Consider the following 21,419-nt stretch of genomic DNA (forward strand, 5'->3'; position numbering starts at 1 on the left):
AAATAAAAAAAAATTCTTTTTTGGTAGATTTCCATAGAGTTATTTGATTGTTTTATTAAAGGGACCGGTCCCTGTTTCACAGGAACAGTATGTGGGCTTCTTAACAATAAAAGGTGCTCAAATGATTAATGTATAATAATATATAAGTCATAGAGCCTTGGAATATTAGAGCTGCATTATCTAAGCCAACCCAGCTTCTCAACCTTTAATGAGCCTACAAATCCCCAGAGGACCTGAGAATCTCTCTTTTTAACAAGCTGCTGGGTGATGCCGTGCTGCTGGACCACACCTTGTGTACAAAGGATACAATCCAGTCCCCTCATTTTCCACATAGAAATGTTAGACCAGTAGTGATTAAGTGTCAGCTCTAAGGCTTTTACAAAGTAGCCAGACAATGATAGAACTTAGGTACAGAATTCATGTTTAGACTGCCAATTAAGTGCATTTTTCACTATGTAACTACATTTTTATAAATTAAACGTTACTTAAATTGCTTGAGCTGAGGCAGACGTGTAGCCATAATGTTTATGATTTGCTTACACTTGATTAATTGTTTTACTGGAATGTCTGTACACACATATATTTTTTAAACGTCTGTTTACTTTTCAAGCATGGTGTGGTTAATGGAGCTTCTCATCCCCCTCCTCTGGAAAGGAGCCCGTATTCCAGTGTATTCCATGTGGTCGAAGGGTTTGCACTTGTCACGCTCTGCAGCAGCCGACCTGCCACAAGGAGATTGGCCGTCAGTGTACTTAGAGAAATACGGGCTTTATTTGCACTTTTGGAAATACCTAAGGTAAGATTTAGGTATTTCATTCAGCTGTCTAATGAAAGTATTTAACAACCGTCCTTCTGACCATCCTTATTCCATCTCTGTCTTCACCATGCAGGTGTAACTCACTTTATCACAGGATCTTTTTGACAGGGTCTAAGCTTACCCTTGATTTCGTTTGCAATAAATAGTGCTAAAGTGAGTTTTTAATGCTTACTTAGACTTGGCTGGTTTTCTTAAACATTCCTAGTTTTTATTGATGTGTTATGTCTTTTTTTTTTTTTTAATTGAAGTATAGTTGATTTACAATGTTGTGTTTAGTTTCTGGTGTACATCATAGTGATTCAGTCATACACATATATATATTCACATATTCTTTTTCAAATTCTTTTTCACTATAGATTATTACAAGTTACTGAATATAGTTCTCTGTGCTATACAGTAGGATCTTGTTGTTTATCTATTGTCATGTCTTTATTCATAGGGTGATGATGAATTAGCCATAGATGTGATGGACAGGCTGAGCCCATCCATTCTTGAGAGCTTCATCCACCTCACAGGGGCCGATCAGGTAACTGTAATGATTTCATTCTATTCCGTCTCGTTTTAAAACTTAAGACATACATGAATTTCTTTTACAAATATCGTGCAGTAGAAAGTATTTTTGAAAATGGTAAAGTGCTTTAAAAATAAAAAAATACATTTTAAAAAGTGGCATACATAACCATTCTATGCTATGGTTAGTACTCTTCCCCACAGAAATAAAAATATATTCTCTCTAAAATTCTGATCTTTCCAATTGAAGAAGTTTCTCTTAAATCTGGTATTGCCATTGACCACTGTTTGCTATTTATTATGGCATGTAATATTTTTGACCTACATACGCTGGTAAAAAGGAAAACATGGAAAAAATGCTTTCCTTGAAATTCAAAGCAAAACATTGCACTTGCATCTTCAATAAGTGTATGTATTCGCTTTGTTTATGCCTGAGTCATTAAAATGAAGAAGAACACTTTGTCAGCACATATATTACTAGGAAAGTTTACGCAAACTTTCTTAGTTTGGTTTGGGGGAAGAAAGGTCATATACGAAGATTTCACAACTGACGAAGAATAACTATCAAATTTTACTACTTGAAATTGCTGTCTTCCTATTTTGGAATAGCTGGAGAAGAGATTTCTGTGCTTTCCATGTGACACTTGGCTCTTACAACTCACAAGTTATGTGTACCCAAGAGAGAGAGTAATAAAATCTTATAAATCTAAGAGGTGGTTATAAATCTGTGCAATTTAAAAAATTCTGTTTGATTATTAACCATGAATTAGCCAATAAGAGAGAAATGGACGACTCTCTTCTGGTGTCTAAAGCAGTGCCTGGCTCATCATGGGTGTTTTATAAATATCTGTGGAATGAGCGAGTGAACTGGGCCTCTGTTCAGTTTGACTCCATTTTTTGTTGTTGTTTTGTTGTTGTTGTTGTTTGAAGCATAAATAATTTGCTCTGAAGGTAAGTCTTTGTCTCTTCAGTATAGGAGCCTGGAATATGATTGAGCAAATACCTGAGAATAGGTACCTCTGGAGAGGAGCCCATTCTCCAGTCTGTTCCACTTGCCCATGTAGAGGGCACGTCAGCACGAAAGTTAACGGTTCGCTTTTGAAATCTCTAGCAGCTTTAGTGCACCCCTGAAAGTTGCACAGTCGTGTATGAATTACATAAGGAGTTGTTCTTAACCTTTTTGGCTTATAGATCTTTTTGAGACTGATAAAAACCATAGACTCTCTCTGCCAAAAATTGCGTGTACACATGTGCCCAGAAAACCTGATATGCAATTTCCAGAATTCTCTCCTCCCTTAAATGCACCCTGGACCTCATGTCACCCCCTGGAAACTACCAGTAGGCCACTCATAGTTTAAAGCAATTCATGTGGCAAAACTTTGAAAGTTGTTGAAATGTGCAATAATCAGTTTTTCTTTTTTTTTTTCCCCTGCATAGACTACTTTGCTGTATTGCCCTAGCTCGATAGACTTACAGACATTAGCAGAATGGAACTCTTCTCCCATTAGCCACCAGTTTGATGTGATCAGTCCATCACACATATGGATATTTGCACATGTGACACAAGGCCAAGACCCATGGATTATAAGTCTCTCCAGTTTTCTAAAGCAAGAAAACCTTCCAAAACACTGCCCTACTGCTGTGAGCTATGCTTGGATGTTTGCATACACAAGACTTCAGTTGCTATCCCCACAAGTTGATATAAAGTAAGTTATTTTCCTAGTGTACATCTTAAAATGTATAGACTGTCAGCCTTCATAATATATGCATTTGAAAAGTCCTGCAAATTGGAAATCCCAGAAATAACAAGCCATATGGTACTGGTGTGTTAAGGAGGGGGGCGAAAGTTGTAAAGGATATAGACTTATAATCCTTTCATTCTTTTTGTATAATGTGGTCTCACCAAATTGTAATTGTTAATTTACTTAATAACGCACTGCTCAGTATGTGGTTTGTGTCTGATGAATCTGTATTGAATGAAAGAATTAATGAGGAAAGGGTCTGATAATAAACACTGATGTGGACATAGATTAGTTTGTAGATAAAGGGTGAGAAGTAAAGGGTAACCAAGCTCACTGACCTTACTTTGCCTGACAATGTTGAAAGGAAGGCCATCTGCTGATCGGGATGAGTGATAATGGCATTGAACTGTGGTTCTGAGGATAAAGGTAAAGAGGTAGAGTCACTGATGATGTGATGGAGAGTTGACCAAGGCTTTATAAACTACAGTTTTGTCTGGCTCTTAATTTTAGAAGAGAGTTTGTGAACCTGGGTTTGAGTTGCTGATTTCACCTTATCCAACATGCCACTGATCAGATTACATGGAATGAGCCCTCTTAACATCTAACTTGCCCGTATAAACCCAACACCTGGATAAACATAACACCTTGGGCTCTCATTAGAGGCTCCACAAACCTGGCTCCTCCAGTCTGTACTTTTTCCCTTACTTTCTATCAATGCTATCCGTGTACTCTGGGTTGGGACCAAAATGCATATCTCAAAGTTCACTAAATGTGGTCTGCAGTGTCCCTTCCATGAGATTTTGTTCACATGAACCTAGAATACCTTTTGTTTTCTCTGTCCTCTGCATTCCCATATCTGACACATCACAAATTCCACCTTATTTTTAAAGCCTTCTTTTATATCTCCAACCCAGAATTCCTTCTTTTGGATTTGAATATATATATATAATTTATTTTTGTTTTTGCTGTTTATATATATGTTAATTATAAAGCTACGTGGAATCTCAGGTTTTGTGTATCGGATGCTATTTATTTAAGTGATGATTGACACTTGCCACCTTGCATAACGTTTATGAACTTATTTAGTCTCCCTTAATTACCATATTTAAAATTATAGGCCCCTCTCCTACTATCATTCCATGTATCCCTTCTGTGCTCTATTTTTCTTCATCAAACTTAGTACCATCTAACATTGTTTTATTTCTGTACTGTATATCTCCCCCAGCACATAGGATGGCAGTGATTTTTTCTTTTACAGGTTTTTTTGTTTTTGTTTTTTACTGCTGTCACAGTAGTTTTGAATATACTAAGAAACTGTTGATGGATTAATGAAGTGATATATTATTAATCCTAATATGTTATAAATCTATTGAAGGCAAAGACTGTAATTTAGTCTTCTTCCTATTTTTGTTTTGCTCTCATTCCTTGATCCCAGTAGAATTTTGGTGTTTGGAAAGATTTGTGGAATTGTTCCAAAATATTTTATTGGTCTAATCTTTCAAGACAGAAATTTGACAGAAGCCTTAAAATTGTAGATTTTTTTTGACTCTGCAATTCCATTTTCAGAAATTTACCCAAGAAAATAATCAAACTTTTATTATAATTAAGCACATATTCAAATGTATAGTGTTGTGTGTACTAGGGGAAATTTTTAATTAACTAAAATATCCAACAGTGAAAGTTAGACTGTGTAAATCATGATAATCTTTATGATATAGCATACAGTCATCAAAATGATGTCATGGAGTATGTAATTTACATGGAAGATGTTTAAAATATATATTAAGTATAAAAAGCAGGTACAAAATAAACCATATTTTATTTTTGTAAGTTAAAAGACCTATATTCATGCCTTTATATACATGTATTTCAATTGAAGATGTGTAGAAGAATATACAGTGCTTATTTTGGTGTAGGATGAAAGGTGATTTTCATTTTGTCTTCACTTTTTTTTCCTACACTGAGTGTTTATAATATGTTATAAAATATGGCCTGATAAAATATTAACTGTGGTCCCAGAAGTAATAATGTTAAAATGACCCTGTAATATATTACAATTTTCACTGTAATATTTTATTTGTTATATCTTATTCCACAAAGATTTAGCAGTAGTAATAAATACTTTATGCTAGCCATCTCTTCTAAATTGATAGAAATTTAGCGTTAGTTAAAAAAAAACTTTTCAAAACATGTTGTATTGTTTACCTGGTTTTCTTCTTCTTTGTTTAGTAGCCCCATCAATGCTAAGAAAGTAAGTACCACCACAAGCAGTGACTCATACGTGGGCCTGTGGAGGAACTACCTGCTTCTCTGCTGCAGTGCAGCCACATCCACGGCATCCTCAACATCTGCAGGTTCTGTGAGGTGCTCTCCTCCCGAGACGCTGGCGTCCACCCCCGACAGTGGCTACAGCATCGATTCTAAAGTAAGTTTTCCAGACCTGCCACTGAATCTGAAGGGCAGCATGAAAGTACTGTTTAAAATTTCTTCTTCAGGACAATAAAGTAGTTTGACTGAAAAGTGTATTAGTTACTCAGACCAATACTAAAAATAGTTCAAGAAATCCCATTGCTATTTTTAGGGATTCTTAGTTATAATCAAAAATATATGAAGTTTTTCTTCTAGAATTTCCCTAAATTATGTAGTGGTACAAATAACTTGATAAGATCAGTCATATATTCTTCATGGCACGACACCCAGTGTCATCAGGTGGTTGAAGGAAACTGACAAAGCTTAACACCTACGTGTCTAACTTTAACACTGATGACTGTTTTAGAAGCAAATTTTTTTACTCATTTTTGTGGGATCAAAAGAAATGGGCTGTTGGAGAGAGTCTGCCTAGTATATGATGGTGAGTATCAGTAAGAAATAAAGAGACCCCCAGATCCCATTTCTGTTAACAAACTTGCAGTGAGCCATTGGGTGAATTTTGAAGCTCCATTCATTCTAAAATGTCATCTGTCCATTATTCTTGACCAAATATTGTTGAAATGTCAGATTATTTAGTTGGAGGTACTATCATTAGTGGCTGCTATAAATACAGTATTTTTTTTCCAGATTATTGGCATCCCATCCCCTTCATCCTTGTTTAAGCACATAGTTCCAATGATGCGCTCTGAGAGCATGGAAATCACAGAATCCCTTGTTCTAGGTCTTGGCAGGACCAACCCAGGAGCTTTTAGGTAATTACCTTTACATGTGTTCTCTAGGCACTAAAATAGTAAATGTGTTTACTTGGAGAGAAACTGAGGTAGACTATTTGTTTTTGTTTGTTTGTTTTTTGAGGGAGGGGTAATTGAGTATTTATTATCAGGATAGTTGCATGTCAATCCTGACTTTTACTGGTTAACTAGTCATGTAACATTTAACAAGTCGTTTAATTTATTTGAGCCTTTATGTTCTCATTTTGATTGAGTAAATAAGATTTACCTTATTTTCTTCAAATAATGATTATGAAAATCAAATATATATTATATATAAATATGTTCTAGAAAATATGAAATGCCATGTAAAGCTTTAATTTTCTTACCTGATTTATTTACATAGTGACTTTATTAATTTATTATCTTGATCTATTGCTTAAAACTATAGTTTTCTTCTCCTTCTTGTTCAAGAGAATGCCTATTCTTAAAAGAATTACTTATGTACATATTTTGTATCATTCTTGATGTTTTTGATAGTCATAAAGCAAATTCTTCACTTTTGCTTGAGAATCTGCTTTGTTACTGTTTGCTGGACCTTGAATTTATTCTTTTGAGGCTGTCCTCTATTGATACGAGATGATGTTTGATGTTTTGTCTCCAAGATACTGTGTACAACAGAGAACAGCTTATTAAGTTGTAGTATATGTGTAGGTATGGAATAGCATTCATTATAAAGGAAGTTTTGGAAGATTATTTTATGACAAATAAATACCCTAGTGTGCTGAGAGAAAAAAATGAGATATAAAAGTGATCTCAATTTCTTAAAAAACAAATCCCCATAAATGGAAACAATTCTGAGGTAGATACTTTAACTGTCTGCAGTAGTCTCTATAAATGATGAAGTTGTGGATAGATTTTATTTTCTTCTTTTTTCTTGTATTTTCCCATCTTCTACAATGAGTACATTTGAATTTAAAATCAGAATAAAAGCAAAAAAAAAAAAGATTATTTTCATGAAGTTCATATCCTTTGACCATTAATTTCATTTATAAAAATTAATCCTAAAGGGATAGTCAGAAATGAGGTCAAAGATTAATGTACAAAGATATTCACTGGGTAGTATTTATAATAAAAAAATTAAAATTTAATGAATCAATAATAACTAAAAATTGTTAGGAAAATTGTCATGTCCAGCCCAATACTAGAGTATTATGAATTAATTAATGGCATGTGAAAGTGATTATGCTAGTGTTAAAAAAAAAAGGATGCTATCTTATATATGTTAGGGTTTCAACTATGTAAAATGTATGTAGGCTGCAAAATGATCGATCAGAAATCTTGATAGTATTTATCTCTACAAATTAAAATAAGTGGCCTACACCATTTTTTCTGGCTTTCAAATGTTCTACAGAGTGCATGTGTCATTTCACAACCAAAACAAAGTGATACAAATTGTGTTTAAAAAGTAGGATTAAGGTTAACACTTGTCAGTTTACATCATGTTAATATTTATATATTTCCATGTGTCAGATTATATCTGTTTAGCTATTCATTAAAAGAGTGTATATAATGTTTCTTCTAGGGAACTAATAGAGGAATTACATCCCATAATTAAAGAAGCACTTGAAAGAAGGCCAGAGGTAAGCTGTGTAGTTTTCTATCATTAAATATTTATTTGGCAAACACTTAAAATTGGCTTTTATATTCTATATAGTATAACAAAAAGTTAGACATCCAGAGGTAAATAGTAAATAAGTCTAGTGCAGTTTTCAGCAGTTTTAAAATATGTAGACCTCTTTTCCCCCCACAAGAGGTCTCACAGAAACTCATTCTGTAATACAGATGTTAAATTGCTATATCTGCAGTGAGGAAGGTCAGAGCCCAGATGGGGTCAGCTAACCTTCTCTGTCAGTAATCAGATAGTATTTCCAGCATTGCAGACCATCCTGTCTCTGTTGCAACTACTCAGTTTTGCTGCATAGACAGCTAAACAAGGGGGTGTGGCTACATTCCAACAAAACTCTTATTTACAGTTTCAGGGAGCCATGGGCCAGATCTGGCCTAAGGGCTGTATTTTGCCAGCCTCAGATCTAGATCTCCAAATCTACATATCAGGTTCTGAGCAACTTTCAGAAAAGACAGGTCCAGAATTATAACAATGGATCACGCACTCAAATAAAGTCCTAGGTAAAGGACTGTGTGAGCTACGGAGAAGAAAGTTTCTGAGTCGGCCTGTGGGGTAAGAGGAGGCTTTATAGGTGAAGCACTGACATGTGGGGTGAATTTTTGAAGCACGTTCCCCAGGGGACAAACAAGGGAAAGACATTCCAGGCAGAGGAACAGCATTTGCAAACTTCATTTAAAAATTTGGACATTGCAAACTTTTCTTTGTGATTATGTTATGAGGAAACTGATTGAATGTTAGGCTGGAAAGCAGGAAAGGAACTGTATCATGAAAGGCAGCTGGTTCCAGCATTACCCAGCAGACCAGTGGTCCCTGTATGGCAGTGGAATCTGAGAATTACCTGGAGAGCTTGTTAAATAAAAATCACAGATTCCTGGGCCTATTGAGTGAGAATCCCTGGAGCAGAGCCCAGAAATCTATTTTTTAAGCACCTTAGATGAGTCTGATGGAAGCATTGAATGAGAATCACTGCTATGAACGTTGGAGACCTGCTGAGGAATTTTAGCAGGAGGGGGAGATGACAACAGCTACTCTTTTTAGAGACCTTAAAACAGCCTCTCTAATTCTTCACTCCTTTTTTCTAATTCAGCCCTGTGGGGTAGTAATAATATCTCCATTTTGTAATTGATTAGATTTCAGAATGATCGTGTTAGTTACAGTGCAAAATGATTTATTAGAGTGAAGTGGAGTTGCAAATAAAATTAAGTAGCAGTATTTATACTTAGGAATTTCAGGGAAAAAAGTCATCATAGCAAGTGAATAGATACATACAGTATATTCTGAGAGCATTAGATTCACAATAATTCTATGGAGACAAAATGAAAACAGGTTTACTAAAACTTTGCAGAAGTCCTGAAAGACTGTTAGGAAACCATTTCATTCAATATGAATTGCAGTAAACTTCATGAGCTAAAAGAAGCCATGAATTTAATGAATTGGTTGTCCACAAATTGGCCTGCTTTTGGAAGGCAGAAAACTGGATTGTGGACATGGAAGTGAGAGATTAATTTTTAATTGCTCTGTTACTGTGAAAATTATGTCATAAATGAAATAATGAGACATAGAAGAAAGTGGTAGATTTGTGCCTCACCAGTATATGAGTTCCTGCTAGAAGCAGAATCGAGTTGAAATGTTACAGCTATTATTCTAGGTGTTAATACTTGGGCCCTAGTAAGACAGAAATATTTATTCATACCATAATGATCAAAGAAATTTGTTTTCATTTGTATTTTTGTGTGTCAGAATTAATTGTTAGGTGAGAAACTATGGCATGAGCAAAATCTGCAGTATTTTCCCTGACATATTACTGGGAGGATCTTAGGGATTCTTTATCACCCGAAGGGAATAGTTCACTAACTGCTTCAGTTCCTCTAAGGTTGTCAGATTAGCAAATCTGACCTAAAAGTACCTGTAAAGTACCTGTAGAATTTTATTTTCTCCCCTCATAAGGGTTGTCACTGCGTAAAATATCATGTGATTTTATTTGGCTTGTTACTTTCAAACTCTCTACACATACCTTCTGATGCAGTAGCCACCAGACTGCTCGAAATCTACATTGTGCAAGCGAAATAATGAGCCCCAAAGTCTAAGATATTCACATTATTCTTTCCAAGTTACACAGCAAGTTCTCTGTCAACTTCCCTGAAGGGTTTTTAATTACTATCTCTACTGTCTTTGGAACAGAACATGAAACGGCGCAGGCGTCGAGATATTTTACGAGTGCAGCTGGTACGAATATTTGAACTGCTGGCAGATGCTGGCGTCATTAGTCACAGGTCAGTATTGGATTTTGACTTTTTAAAACCTTAGAATGATTAGGGAACATAATATTTTTTGTCTTTTGAAATATATAAAAACAGAAAAGCACCTTTGCAACAACAACAAAAAACTCTGCACCACTGTAAACATTTCCCAAAGATGCTCTGGTCCATTAACCCATGGCTGAAAATGTGTTGAAGATCTGCCCCTGGTACAGACTGCTTCAACAAAAATGGGGTATAATGTTTCTATGATTTTGATATTTATTGGGATCTAGTAATCTAAGCAAGTAGATAGTAGCTTTTTTTTTTTTGGTTACTGATTTGACTGTCTCTTACTCTGTTCTTAAGATCTATTTCTTCTGGAGTTGTAAAAATCATATGTTTAAAGGCTAAACTTCATAAAGTTTATAAATTTATTTCAATAAACTGTTAATCTATCATGCTGGGAAAAAATATGAAATCCAAAGCCATAATTCCTGTTTCCACTCTTCACAAATATAAATGTAAAATCTGAAGTTATTGGTAAAGTAAAGGCATCTTGACACTGAGACCAGCCTCTCAGGGAAAATTCTATCAGATTTGTGTTGAGAAATAACTATTTCCTTAGGTGGGTAAAGGTGTTGCCTGACCATTGAAGAAAGAGAGGGAAAAAAAAAAAAAGAATCTGACCATTTCCAAAAGAGGTAACGGTCTATTGCGCAATGGATAGCGCATTGGACTTCCAAAGAGGTAACAGAAAAGAGATCCTGAGGGGAAAAAAAATTAATAATAAAACAGGTGTAGTATTGTTACTTTACCATTTGTTCTAATCATTTATTTCTTAGTGTGCCTTACACCTTTCATATTTAACATCAAATGCTTTTGACAAGTGCTTGCAAAACACAAGTTAATCAAACAGAATTTAAACCATTGATTTACTTTCCTTTTACAGTAAATGAAAAGCAAATGAAAATAAAGAAAAAAGAAACATAGCTTTTTTTTTGTCCTCCACAAAAATAAAACAGTGAAAGATAGCCAAAGTGACTTTAACACTTGCTGAGCTTAATGCAAAAAAAAAATTAAGCTGATACACATCTGAATCTCATTTTTTTTTCTTTTTTTGATTGCTTTTAATGTAATGTGAGTGAATGAGGAATCTTTGAATGGTGTTGTTTTGGAGAACTGCAAGATGTTGGCATATTTAAAATTGAACCACAAAAGCTGTACTCACTTTTGAGCAGTAATGGTTTTGAACACAGTTGCATGTTTTGTTTTTGGATTTCTTTTCTTTCTTTCTTTTTTTTTTAAAAGAGAAATCAATGTAAAATTATTAATATTATGGACTTTTAATTTTCTTAATTAAGGAAAAAAAGTTGAATTCTCAATGGCAAGAAAGCAGAGATCTTTTTTTGTTCACCCAGTCAATCCTAGGGGCCTGATGCATAGTAGATACTCAGTGAATCTTTTGTTACATGAATGACCGTTTTATTCTGGGCCAGGTAACAGTCTACCAAGTTGGTTTCCCAGCCACTAAGAAGTCATACTGAGAGTTTAAAAACATTTTTTTAAGGAATGAAGGGAAAAATTTCATCATGAATTCATTCAACATATTTTTATTGTTGTAGACTGATATTTTTAATATACTGCAGTACCATTGTGAATCCTCTTACTTTCATGTTTTAGTATATTTATTAAAAAACTATTCACAGCTGTTTAAAAATTTTTTACTTTTAAAATGATACATTTTAGAGGTCCTTTTCAAATATAACAAGGAAAACTTAACCAAATTACTAAAATGCTTTGAATTGCTTACCATGACTCTGCAAAGTTTAATATATAGTATCCTGATTTATATTATTAGGAATTTATTTGGACATAAATTATAATTTTCTTTACTGTTTATTTTCTCCAATACTTTTAGTGCAAGTGGTGGCCTTGATAGTGAAACACATTTCCTCAACAACACTTTATTGGAATATGTAGATTTAACTAGACAACTCCTAGAAGCAGAAAATGAAAAAGACTCTGACACACTGAAGGATATACGATGCCATTTTAGTGCCTTAGTGGCGAATATCATCCAGAATGTTCCAGGTATGATTTTCAGTTCCTCAAATTGCTAATGAATATTAAGGGGCCATTGTATTTTTTTCTCCTTCTGAGGTTTTGTAATCTAAGTGGACAAGCACCTTGTGAACATCTCAAAAATATGTCAGCATAACATGGATGGCAAGTTTGTTTTACCTTTGAGTTAGTGTCGATGACAAAAATTAAAAAGCAACCCAATATAGATTTTCAGTGATAACCAAGACTAACAAAAATTTGAAGAAATCAGTAGGATAAGTGTTTTGGACAGATTTGTTCCAGACAGACTGGACAATGAACATAATGTTCCAAGTTGTAATTGAGAGTAGAATTAACAAGATATTTTTAAATAATAGGAGAAAGGTGTAGGCATAGATGTAGAGTGTAATAAGGATACAGTGTGACTCATTGATTCCTCTAACAGGTATATGCCTATTATTGTGCACATACTATATGCCAGGAACTGGTTTAGGCAGTAAGAAGATTAACATTTGCAATTTGCATTTTTAAAATTTTTTTGATAATTAGGCTTATTTATTTATTCATTTATTTTTGGAGGAGGTACAAGTGTAAAAATGTGGTTATAGCCTTTGATATACAGTGTAAATACAAATATTTCTTTTTCTTTCTGGGAAAGAATTAACGTTATTTTGTTACCTTAAAAATTATATGCCAGTGAAAAAAAGTATATGCAAATAGTTGACTTTTCAAGGTAAGAGCATGGGTTGTATTTTATAGAAGGGTCCTGTAAGCACCTCTTAGGCACTTTAATTTCAAGTGCAGGAACCCTGTTTTGAACTTTAGGGATAAATGGTGCTATGTAGTGGAAAAGAGTGCTTTTTCCTCTAAATTTTCTGATCTGAAGCTTACTGATGTAAAGATATAATTGTCTACAGTTTCTACTTTGGCTCATTATGATACTGTTGAGTTTCTTCAAAAAGGATTGATGCAGAGAACTTGCAGAGTAGATTTTTTTAAAGTGGAAAGAATCCTTAGAAATCATCTAAACCACTAGCAAAAGGCAGCAAAATGGGTTTGGACCCCTGGCCTCACACTTCACTGCAAATAGGTCAACTCCCCTGTTGTGAGTTATGTATATCAGGATTCCGTGTTACAATCCTTTTATAGCTGAAAACAATTTATATAGTCCAAAGCTCTCCCTTACCACACCAAAATCCAGGGTGTGTTTGTGATAATGTTTTGGCCAAGGTTGCCATGTAGTCAGCAACAGCCCAGGGAGAAGCAGGGTCCTGACTCCCGCTCTGTGCCAGCCTCCAGGCAACGTGACTGCCATGAAATCTGCTTGTCAAGATGCCGTGTTTCACATAATGCTGCATCTCATGTAATACTGTACAACATGATGACGTAGATTGCAACTTGACATAGACTGCAACTTTGTTTCTGTGATTTACATATATGTAAATAATTTCTGTTTATGGCGTAGGTCAAAATGAAAACTTCTGCTTCCTATTTTACAATATCACATTCAACAAAAATGAGTTGACATGCATGTTAAAAAAGAAATGGAAATAATTTTTTCCACCTGTTTTGTGTTTACAGTGCACCAGAGGAGGAGTATTTTTCCTCAGCAGAGCCTTCGTCACAGTCTGTTTATGTTGTTCAGTCACTGGGCGGGTCCTTTTAGCATCATGTTTACGCCCTTGGACAGATACAGTGACAGAAATATGCAAATTAACAGACACCAGTACTGTGCACTGAAGGTATTTACTTAGAAATCTTATTTCTTTTTTCTTACGTTAAGAGTAAAATTTTTTTTTGTCTCTCGGTGCCTGGTGTTATAAAAAGGATAGGATTTCTTCAGACTACCTGAGAGTATTAGAATATATATATTTGCCTGCTGTATTCAAACACTTATACTGTAAGTTCATTTAAGTACATAAATACAATGCAAAAAAAGTTTCAGAATCTACCATAATTGGAAGCCATTCTCATAAAGAATTGAGGATTGCCTCAAAGAAATACCTGTTTCTTTCTTACTTAAATACTTTCTCTTGATCTTTTTCTCCCCCTTCTCTTCAGTACTGTTCAAACTCCATATCTGATTTGGTATCATGATATTTACTTACTACTCATAGTAAATTTCTTAGTTTCAAAAATTACTATTATGCTTTTCTTTATAAAGAAAAAAATTAAAGATTTTTGTGGCTACATAATCATGAGTGAAATATTCTGCTACTTCTCATTAAGCAACCAACATTTAACCTCTTAAATGTTTTAAATGTAATTCTAATATTATTGTTTGAAGGCTATGTCTGCTGTACTATGTTGTGGCCCTGTTGCAGATAATGTAGGACTTTCATCAGATGGCTATTTGTACAAATGGTTGAATAACATTTTGGACTCTCTGGACAAAAAGGTAATTATGGCAATTCCCTTAAAATTATATAATAAATCGTCACTGCATCTTTTGGTGTTATTATATGGCCCACTGAAAATGTCTTCTTAAAATAAGATAGGTTAGAATTATATGCAAAATGTATCAAATTAAATTGGTTACTATAGTCTAATAAATTTCTAATTCTTATGTAGTACTCATTTGAATAATTTTAATTTCTCTTTTATATTATGGGATTAATATAGTAGTGGGTGTATCTCCCACAGATAGGGTTCTATGTCTATAAAAAATTATTGATGTAGAATACAATGAGCTCCATGGAAGAAATATGTTATTTGCTATGTTTAATTTAATTTTTGTGGCCACTCTCCAATTAATCGTTCTTTCTTACACTCCCTACTTCTTGCCCACCTTACCCTCATACTGCACACATACACTATATAATTTAAAATAAGGCTTACATTTTCCCCCCACATTTTTCCCCCTCAAAATAATTTTTCTATTGGGTTATCAAAAACAAGAATAAGGCTTGATAAAAATAACTGGAGAGGTTAATAACTCACTTTTCTGAAAGCACTTAATCACTATTCATATTCATCAGCCACCTCCGGGGCTCCACTGGAGGAGAGAATTGTGCCACTCAGAGTCTTACATAAAAAGCAGGAGACCAAGTATAATTTTCCTATGTCATTTTTTCTGCTGGCTGAATAAAATGAGAAAGAGTTGAACAAAAAGAAAGACTTGAGTTTTGTGATTAAATGCAATGAATATAAGCACTATATAATTTTAATAAAAATATGGAGATATGGACAGTTAAATAATGTATCATTTTCTCTGTCCTGGGCAATCTTGTGACCTCAACTCAGGTTCATCAGTTGGGCTGTGAAGCAGTGACATTACTGCTGGAGCTGAACCCGGATCAGAGCAACCTGATGTACTGGGCAGTGGATCGATGTTACACGGGTTCCAAGAGAGTGGCAGCTGGCTGCTTTAAAGCCATAGCTAATGTATTCCAGAACAGGTACTCTAGCTTTCTTTTTTTTTTTTTTAAAAGAAAACATTTCCCTTTTGAACTCAGAAATAGTAAGACTCCAGTATTTTCTTTCCTTAAGCTCTAACAGAATTTAACCAAATAAGGATAATGATCACCGTGCATCTGTTGTACCTATTGCCTTAGGGAAAAAAAAAACCAGTCAGCTACATGCCTGCAGCCTTGCCCTTTATATCCTATTTATGAACTGGTGTGAAAAGCTCTAAGCATTGTTTACCTCACTTGTAAAATTTGTCCCTAGGGATTATCAGTGTGACACAGTGATGCTCCTCAATCTGATACTGTTTAAAGCCGCTGATTCTTCTCGAAGTATCTATGAAGTTGCTATGCAACTTTTACAGGTGTGTAAACAAATGGTAATTAAAATATTTTTTCCTCAGGATTTAATGAAGCACAGCAATCTATTCTTGCCTTGAAAGTACACTGATATTCAGCTTTATTTGCTGTTTTTTTTTCTTTTTTATGGAAGTATAGTTGATTTACAATGTTAGTTTCAGGTGTACAGCAAAGTGAGTCAGTTATACCTATACATACATACATATGTTTTCTTTTCCACTATATGTTATTACAAGAAATTGAACGTAGCTCCCTGTTCAGCTTTGCCTTTAATAGTGGAGTATGGTGTCTATTTCTAATTATCATTAGAAATAGAAAACTAAGATCATATGAGTGATTTAAGTCTATAAATAATGTAAACTACTGAGAAGTGTATTGTAGGGGCCATGTGTAATACCCCCTGCACTCACCTGTGTGTTGCATCTCTGTGTGTGTATGTGAGTACTTACAAAAGTTGTGTGGGGAGGGCCTATGCGTGCATTTAACTACTTCTGTTCAGCAGATAAGAATAATGTGAGTCAAGTGTTTGAGAGTTAACTTACCAAGCATGGGTATAAGATCATCCACTGATAGTAGGATGTAGTTCTTCACCCTCTTAACCAAGGGTTAAGCCTGGGATTCAAGGAGATGCTGATTCTTCTGGAGTTTGAAGTAGTACTGGGGCTGGTAGGGACCATCTTAGGAATTATAGCCTAATGTCTTAATTAAGAAGAAAGTTGAGTAGTGTAGCTCTGTGTGTAGTGTAATGTCAAAAGAACCTTTAGCTTATATTCCATATTTAATCTGTGATTAACCAAGACAGGTTTGAAGAACTTTTTTCATGTATACATGTTTTTATATAGTCAGAGTTTTGAACTGGAAAAGTGGTAAATCTTCTTCAAGTAGTTGTATGTTAAATTGCTGGAGTTATTTTCAAACTAGGCTACTAACCCACATCACTGGCATTCAACACAGGGAGTGTAAAGCCTTGTAAAGAGTTGTAGATCTTTTATAACCATTTCTTGGAATTAGAAATTAGCATCTGAAAAACTTTGCAACATATATAGCTATATAACTTTTAAACTGGAATATTTCTTGGGAGAAGATTTTACTGTTTTAATTAGAGCTGAAATTTAGAGAACCCATAAAAATCTTAAATTGATGGATTGCATTCCTGCAGATCCTGGAACCGAAGATGTTTCGCTATGCTCACAAATTGGAGGTTCAGAGAACAGATGGAGTACTCAGCCAGCTGTCTCCTCTGCCACATCTGTATTCCGTTTCATATTATCAGTTGTCCGAGGAATTAGCACGGGCATATCCTGAGCTAACTCTCGCCATGTTCTCAGGTATGACCATTGAACTGGTTAGTAATTTTTCTTTAACAATCATTTCTAAAAATCTATTTTTAGGAAATTTTAAATATATGAAATTTGAGGTTTAATTAAGACAAAACGTGTGTATATAAGAGACTTTTTCCCCTTTAATATGAACTCTTAACACTGCTCTACCAAGATACTGAGATTTCCTGTTAAATCCTCACGGGGATTCTAACTTCGATCTCCATCCTTGGCTCCACCCCAGCGAAGGGTGGGGGAGTAGGAGGGGACTTCACAGGCAATTTTTTAAAATATTTCTGTAATAGACATAGGACTTCCTGAATCTTCTAGTATGTGGCTTATCTTATGTACTGGTCTGCCTTTAATAATAAAAATGAGAATGATTCCCTCTAATCATAGGGAAAGTTTCTTCACTGCCTTAAGTAAAACTGTCGCTAGGATCCCATGTTGCTTTTGGTCCGGTTTCCTTTCCTTGGGGCCAAAAAACATTCCTGCCAGGAGTTTCTAAAACATAGGGTCTGTGTGTCAGGCAAAATGTCCTATCTTCCTGGGTCTCCCAGGGCTCAGAGTTAGGACAATTTGGGATTCATCCAGCTTAACCTTCTGCCCAGGGAGCATTGTTGTAGATGCCCGCATAGTGCTTTATCCTTTAACTGAAAGGCTTTCATTATAACACAAAAGACACTCAGCTAGTTCTTCTGCTCTTCACCCTCAGCAAGATCTTGTTTTAGTCTGGGTACTAGAAGTGCGCCCGAACTGGCCTCCAGCGGATAACAGGGTTCCGCTGTGGATCCTTTTCATCTGGGCTTGAGACATCTTTATGCGTCTTTCCACAGTGCTTATTTCAGAGGTGGAGGTAGTTTGTTTCCCATCCCTAACTGACTGAGTTGGGGAAAAAAACAATTCAACTAACATTCAGTGTTTAAAGCAGCGCACCTGTTTGGTCTGCCCCAGTAGATGGCAGCAGTCGCGCCCCCTCCTCTCCCCAACTGCCCCTGTCTTGACAACCCTTTCAAGATGGACGTGGGTGGTCATCAACACAAAGTAGTGACCGCTGTGAATGCTTATTTTGCTGCTGCTAGGCTTCTTCTGGAGGTTCCAGCACAGAAATCAGAGGGGCCCAGCTGGATCTCAGAGGTCATAGAATTGGTCAGGATGGCAGTGGGTGCTGCCTTGGCCCCAACTCCCGTGTGCATGTACTCTCCCCCGGCCAGGATCCCTTCATTCAACTGCTTTCAGAGTTCCTGGGCTAATATTTCATACTTGTGGCAATTATATCAACCTACTCAATAGAAGGGGTTCTTGTAAAAAGTTAGAATTGAGCATAAATATGTGCAAGGCACTGGCCTGAGCAGTGTGTTTAATTTGCACAATAACTATGACACAACTACTTTTGTTACTTTCTTACAGAATAAGTTGAGAATCAGAGGTTGACAGGTAGACCCTGGGTCAACCTGTATGTATGTGATAGAGCTGGGATTCAAACCCAGGTGTGTGTGATTCCAGAGCCAAGTTCCAAATCACTGCACTTCCATAGTCAGTCCTTCTAATGAGTAAATAGTTTTAAGACCTAGTGGGCAAAAGGGGGCTTGAGGAGAAAAAAAGATTTTTACTTAAAGTGATTCATGGAAAGTAAACAATATATATAAAAACTCGTGGGCTTTGGAATCAACCTTGCATTTTAAGCCTCTGCCACTTGATCATTGTCTGACATTGGGTGGGTTGTTCAGACTGTCCACCTCATAGGTTTGTCATGAGCATTAAGTGAGGTGAATGTTAAAGTAACAAGCACATCATAGACATTTCCCCTAGACAGAACCAAAATATGTGGGCTACTTCATTTAAATTAATCCATGTATAAAGGTTGCTTTTTATGTTACATTTATTTATTACATGTATTTATTGTGGTAAAAAGCACAATTTACTGTATTAATCATTTTAACTGTACAGTTCAGTAGTGTTAAATATGAAACAGATTTCCAGAAATTTTTCATCCTATAAAACTGAAACTTTATACCCACTAAACCATAGCTCCCCTTTTCCCAAACTTCCTCCAGCCCTGGATTTGACTGTGTTAGATACCTCATGGAAGTGAAATTATACAGTATTTGTGGCTTTATGACTGGCTTATTTCACTTAGAATAATGTCCTCAAAGTTCATCCATGTTGTAACAAGTAACAGGATTTCCTTCCTTTTTAAGGCTGCATTGTATTCTATCATGTGTATATACCATACTATGTTTATTCATTCATCTGTCAATGGACTTTTGAATTGCTTCTGTCTTTTGGCCATTGTGAATAGTGCTGCTATGAGCTTGATTGTGCAAATATCTCTTCAAGACCTTGCTTTCAGTTCTTTTGTTATATACTCAGAAGTGGGATCGCTAGCTTATATATTTCTGTTTTTAATTTTTTGAGTAACGATTATATTTTCCACAGCAGTCACACCATTTTACAATCCCACTGATAGTGTACAAACATTTATTTTTCTTAATCACCAAAGACATTTTATGTAAAAAGTAAGAATTTGATATGTGTTAGCTGTTATCTTTATGATGTCATTCAAGGTCAAATTTATTAAAAGGAGAAACAGTGCTCATAATTCTTAAATGTAATGAATAAAACCTGGCTTGCCATTCCTTAAGAATTAAACAATTAAATTTTTAATTTTTTAAGCTAATTTAATTACAAATCAGAGGAATCCAGAATTATATCAGTCGTTCCCTCTTTGACCTGTTTTTAATTACAGAGATAAGCCAGAGAATTCAGACAGCTCACCCTGCTGGGAGGCAAGTAATGCTGCACTATCTGTTACCGTGGATGAACAACATCGAGCTGGTAGATTTAAAACCTTTGCCCACAGCAAGGCGACATGATGAAGATGAAGATGATTCCCTAAAAGACCGAGAACTTATGGTGACCAGCAGGCGCTGGTTACGAGGAGAAGGCTGGGGATCCCCACAAGCCACCGCCATGGTTTTGAATAATCTGATGTACATGACGGCAAAGGTAAAATGGGTTTTGTATTTGCAGTTGCTGCGCAGAATTACTGAGTGAGGAGGAGTAAACAGGTTAGAAATAGCTGGAAGAGGTTGGATAATGCTGTAATAACCAAACGAGTGTATGTTATAAATAAATCCCTTTCTTTAAAAAACTTCTCATTGGGATATATATTTTTTGCAAGGAGGTACTCAAATCATGTGACTAATGACACTTGTGTTTAGATTTGTTGATTATTCCTCTAAAGTGTGGAAAAGATTAAAGCTGTCAGTGAAAACATTGTTTTCTGATATTTCATGATGTGACGAGTTTTGTACTGAATACAGTCGTCACTGAAGAGTGTCTTGTGTATCTTGCATCTAGTATGGTGACGAGCTGGCCTGGTCGGAGGTGGAGAACGTGTGGACCACACTCGCAGACGGCTGGCCAAAAAACCTGAAAATCATTTTGCACTTTTTGATCAGCATTTGTGGAGTGAATAGTGAACCAAGCCTCTTGCCTTACGTATGTGTTCAAGTTCACTTACTCTTTTTTTTCCTAAATATATACGTACACCCAGTATCTTATGTCAGAGTCTGGGCAGCAGTAGACCAGCAGAGGCAAAGCAAGGGCCAGGATGAAGACAGTCAGGAACTAGCATGGATTTATTCGTTGATTCACTTAACAAGTATCATCTGGCTTTACTATAGGCCAAGTGCTCTTCTGTGTTCTGGGCATTATAATCTGATGGATGATTCAGATTTTATTCTTTGAACCTGCGTCTAATTTATTTAATGAATAAGTTAGTAGGTTAATGAAGTACAGTCATGGTAAAGACCACGAAGGAAAACTGCAGAATCCTGAGAGTGAATAACCTTGGAAGCACCTGTGTCTGGGGGATTAGAGATGATGGGAGCAGATACCACAGAATTGAGGATGTTGATAGTCTTTTTTAATCAGGAGCTGGCATTGGGATATTAGAGCAGGATGGGAGGTGAGAGCTCAGTGCCGAGGTAATCACGTCCTGAGGCTTCTGGAAGCAAGGGAAGGCATGGTGAGGGATATACAGAGAAGTGTATAACAACCTTGGCCTTCAAGGGGCAAACAGTACTTAAATCTGCTCGAGTTAAGGTTACAATATGAAAGTATCAGCCATG

At 35.6% G+C, this 21,419-nt stretch overlaps 1 protein-coding gene across 8 annotated transcripts in view; it reads left to right on the top strand.

Annotated features, from left to right (window-relative positions):
• Positions 1–21,419, top strand: part of FRYL (FRY like transcription coactivator) — a 226,746-nt gene that overhangs the window by 146,400 nt on the left and 58,927 nt on the right. For all 8 annotated transcript variants that reach the window (XM_072944315.1, XM_072944291.1, XM_072944305.1 and 5 more), the window contains 15 exons: positions 611–796; positions 1,257–1,343; positions 2,765–3,033; positions 5,299–5,494; positions 6,127–6,251; positions 7,795–7,852; positions 10,081–10,172; positions 12,058–12,230; positions 13,782–13,942; positions 14,488–14,598; positions 15,444–15,598; positions 15,870–15,969; positions 17,124–17,292; positions 20,033–20,292; positions 20,647–20,787. In XM_072944315.1, the coding sequence (XP_072800416.1) occupies positions 611–796; positions 1,257–1,343; positions 2,765–3,033; positions 5,299–5,494; positions 6,127–6,251; positions 7,795–7,852; positions 10,081–10,172; positions 12,058–12,230; positions 13,782–13,942; positions 14,488–14,598; positions 15,444–15,598; positions 15,870–15,969; positions 17,124–17,292; positions 20,033–20,292; positions 20,647–20,787 (2,283 nt within the window). The remainder of the gene's footprint in view (positions 1–610; positions 797–1,256; positions 1,344–2,764; positions 3,034–5,298; positions 5,495–6,126; positions 6,252–7,794; positions 7,853–10,080; positions 10,173–12,057; positions 12,231–13,781; positions 13,943–14,487; positions 14,599–15,443; positions 15,599–15,869; positions 15,970–17,123; positions 17,293–20,032; positions 20,293–20,646; positions 20,788–21,419) is intronic.

Source organism: Vicugna pacos, chromosome 2, assembly GCF_048564905.1.
Source record: "Vicugna pacos chromosome 2, VicPac4, whole genome shotgun sequence".
NCBI classification, from domain to species: Eukaryota; Metazoa; Chordata; class Mammalia; order Artiodactyla; family Camelidae; genus Vicugna; species Vicugna pacos.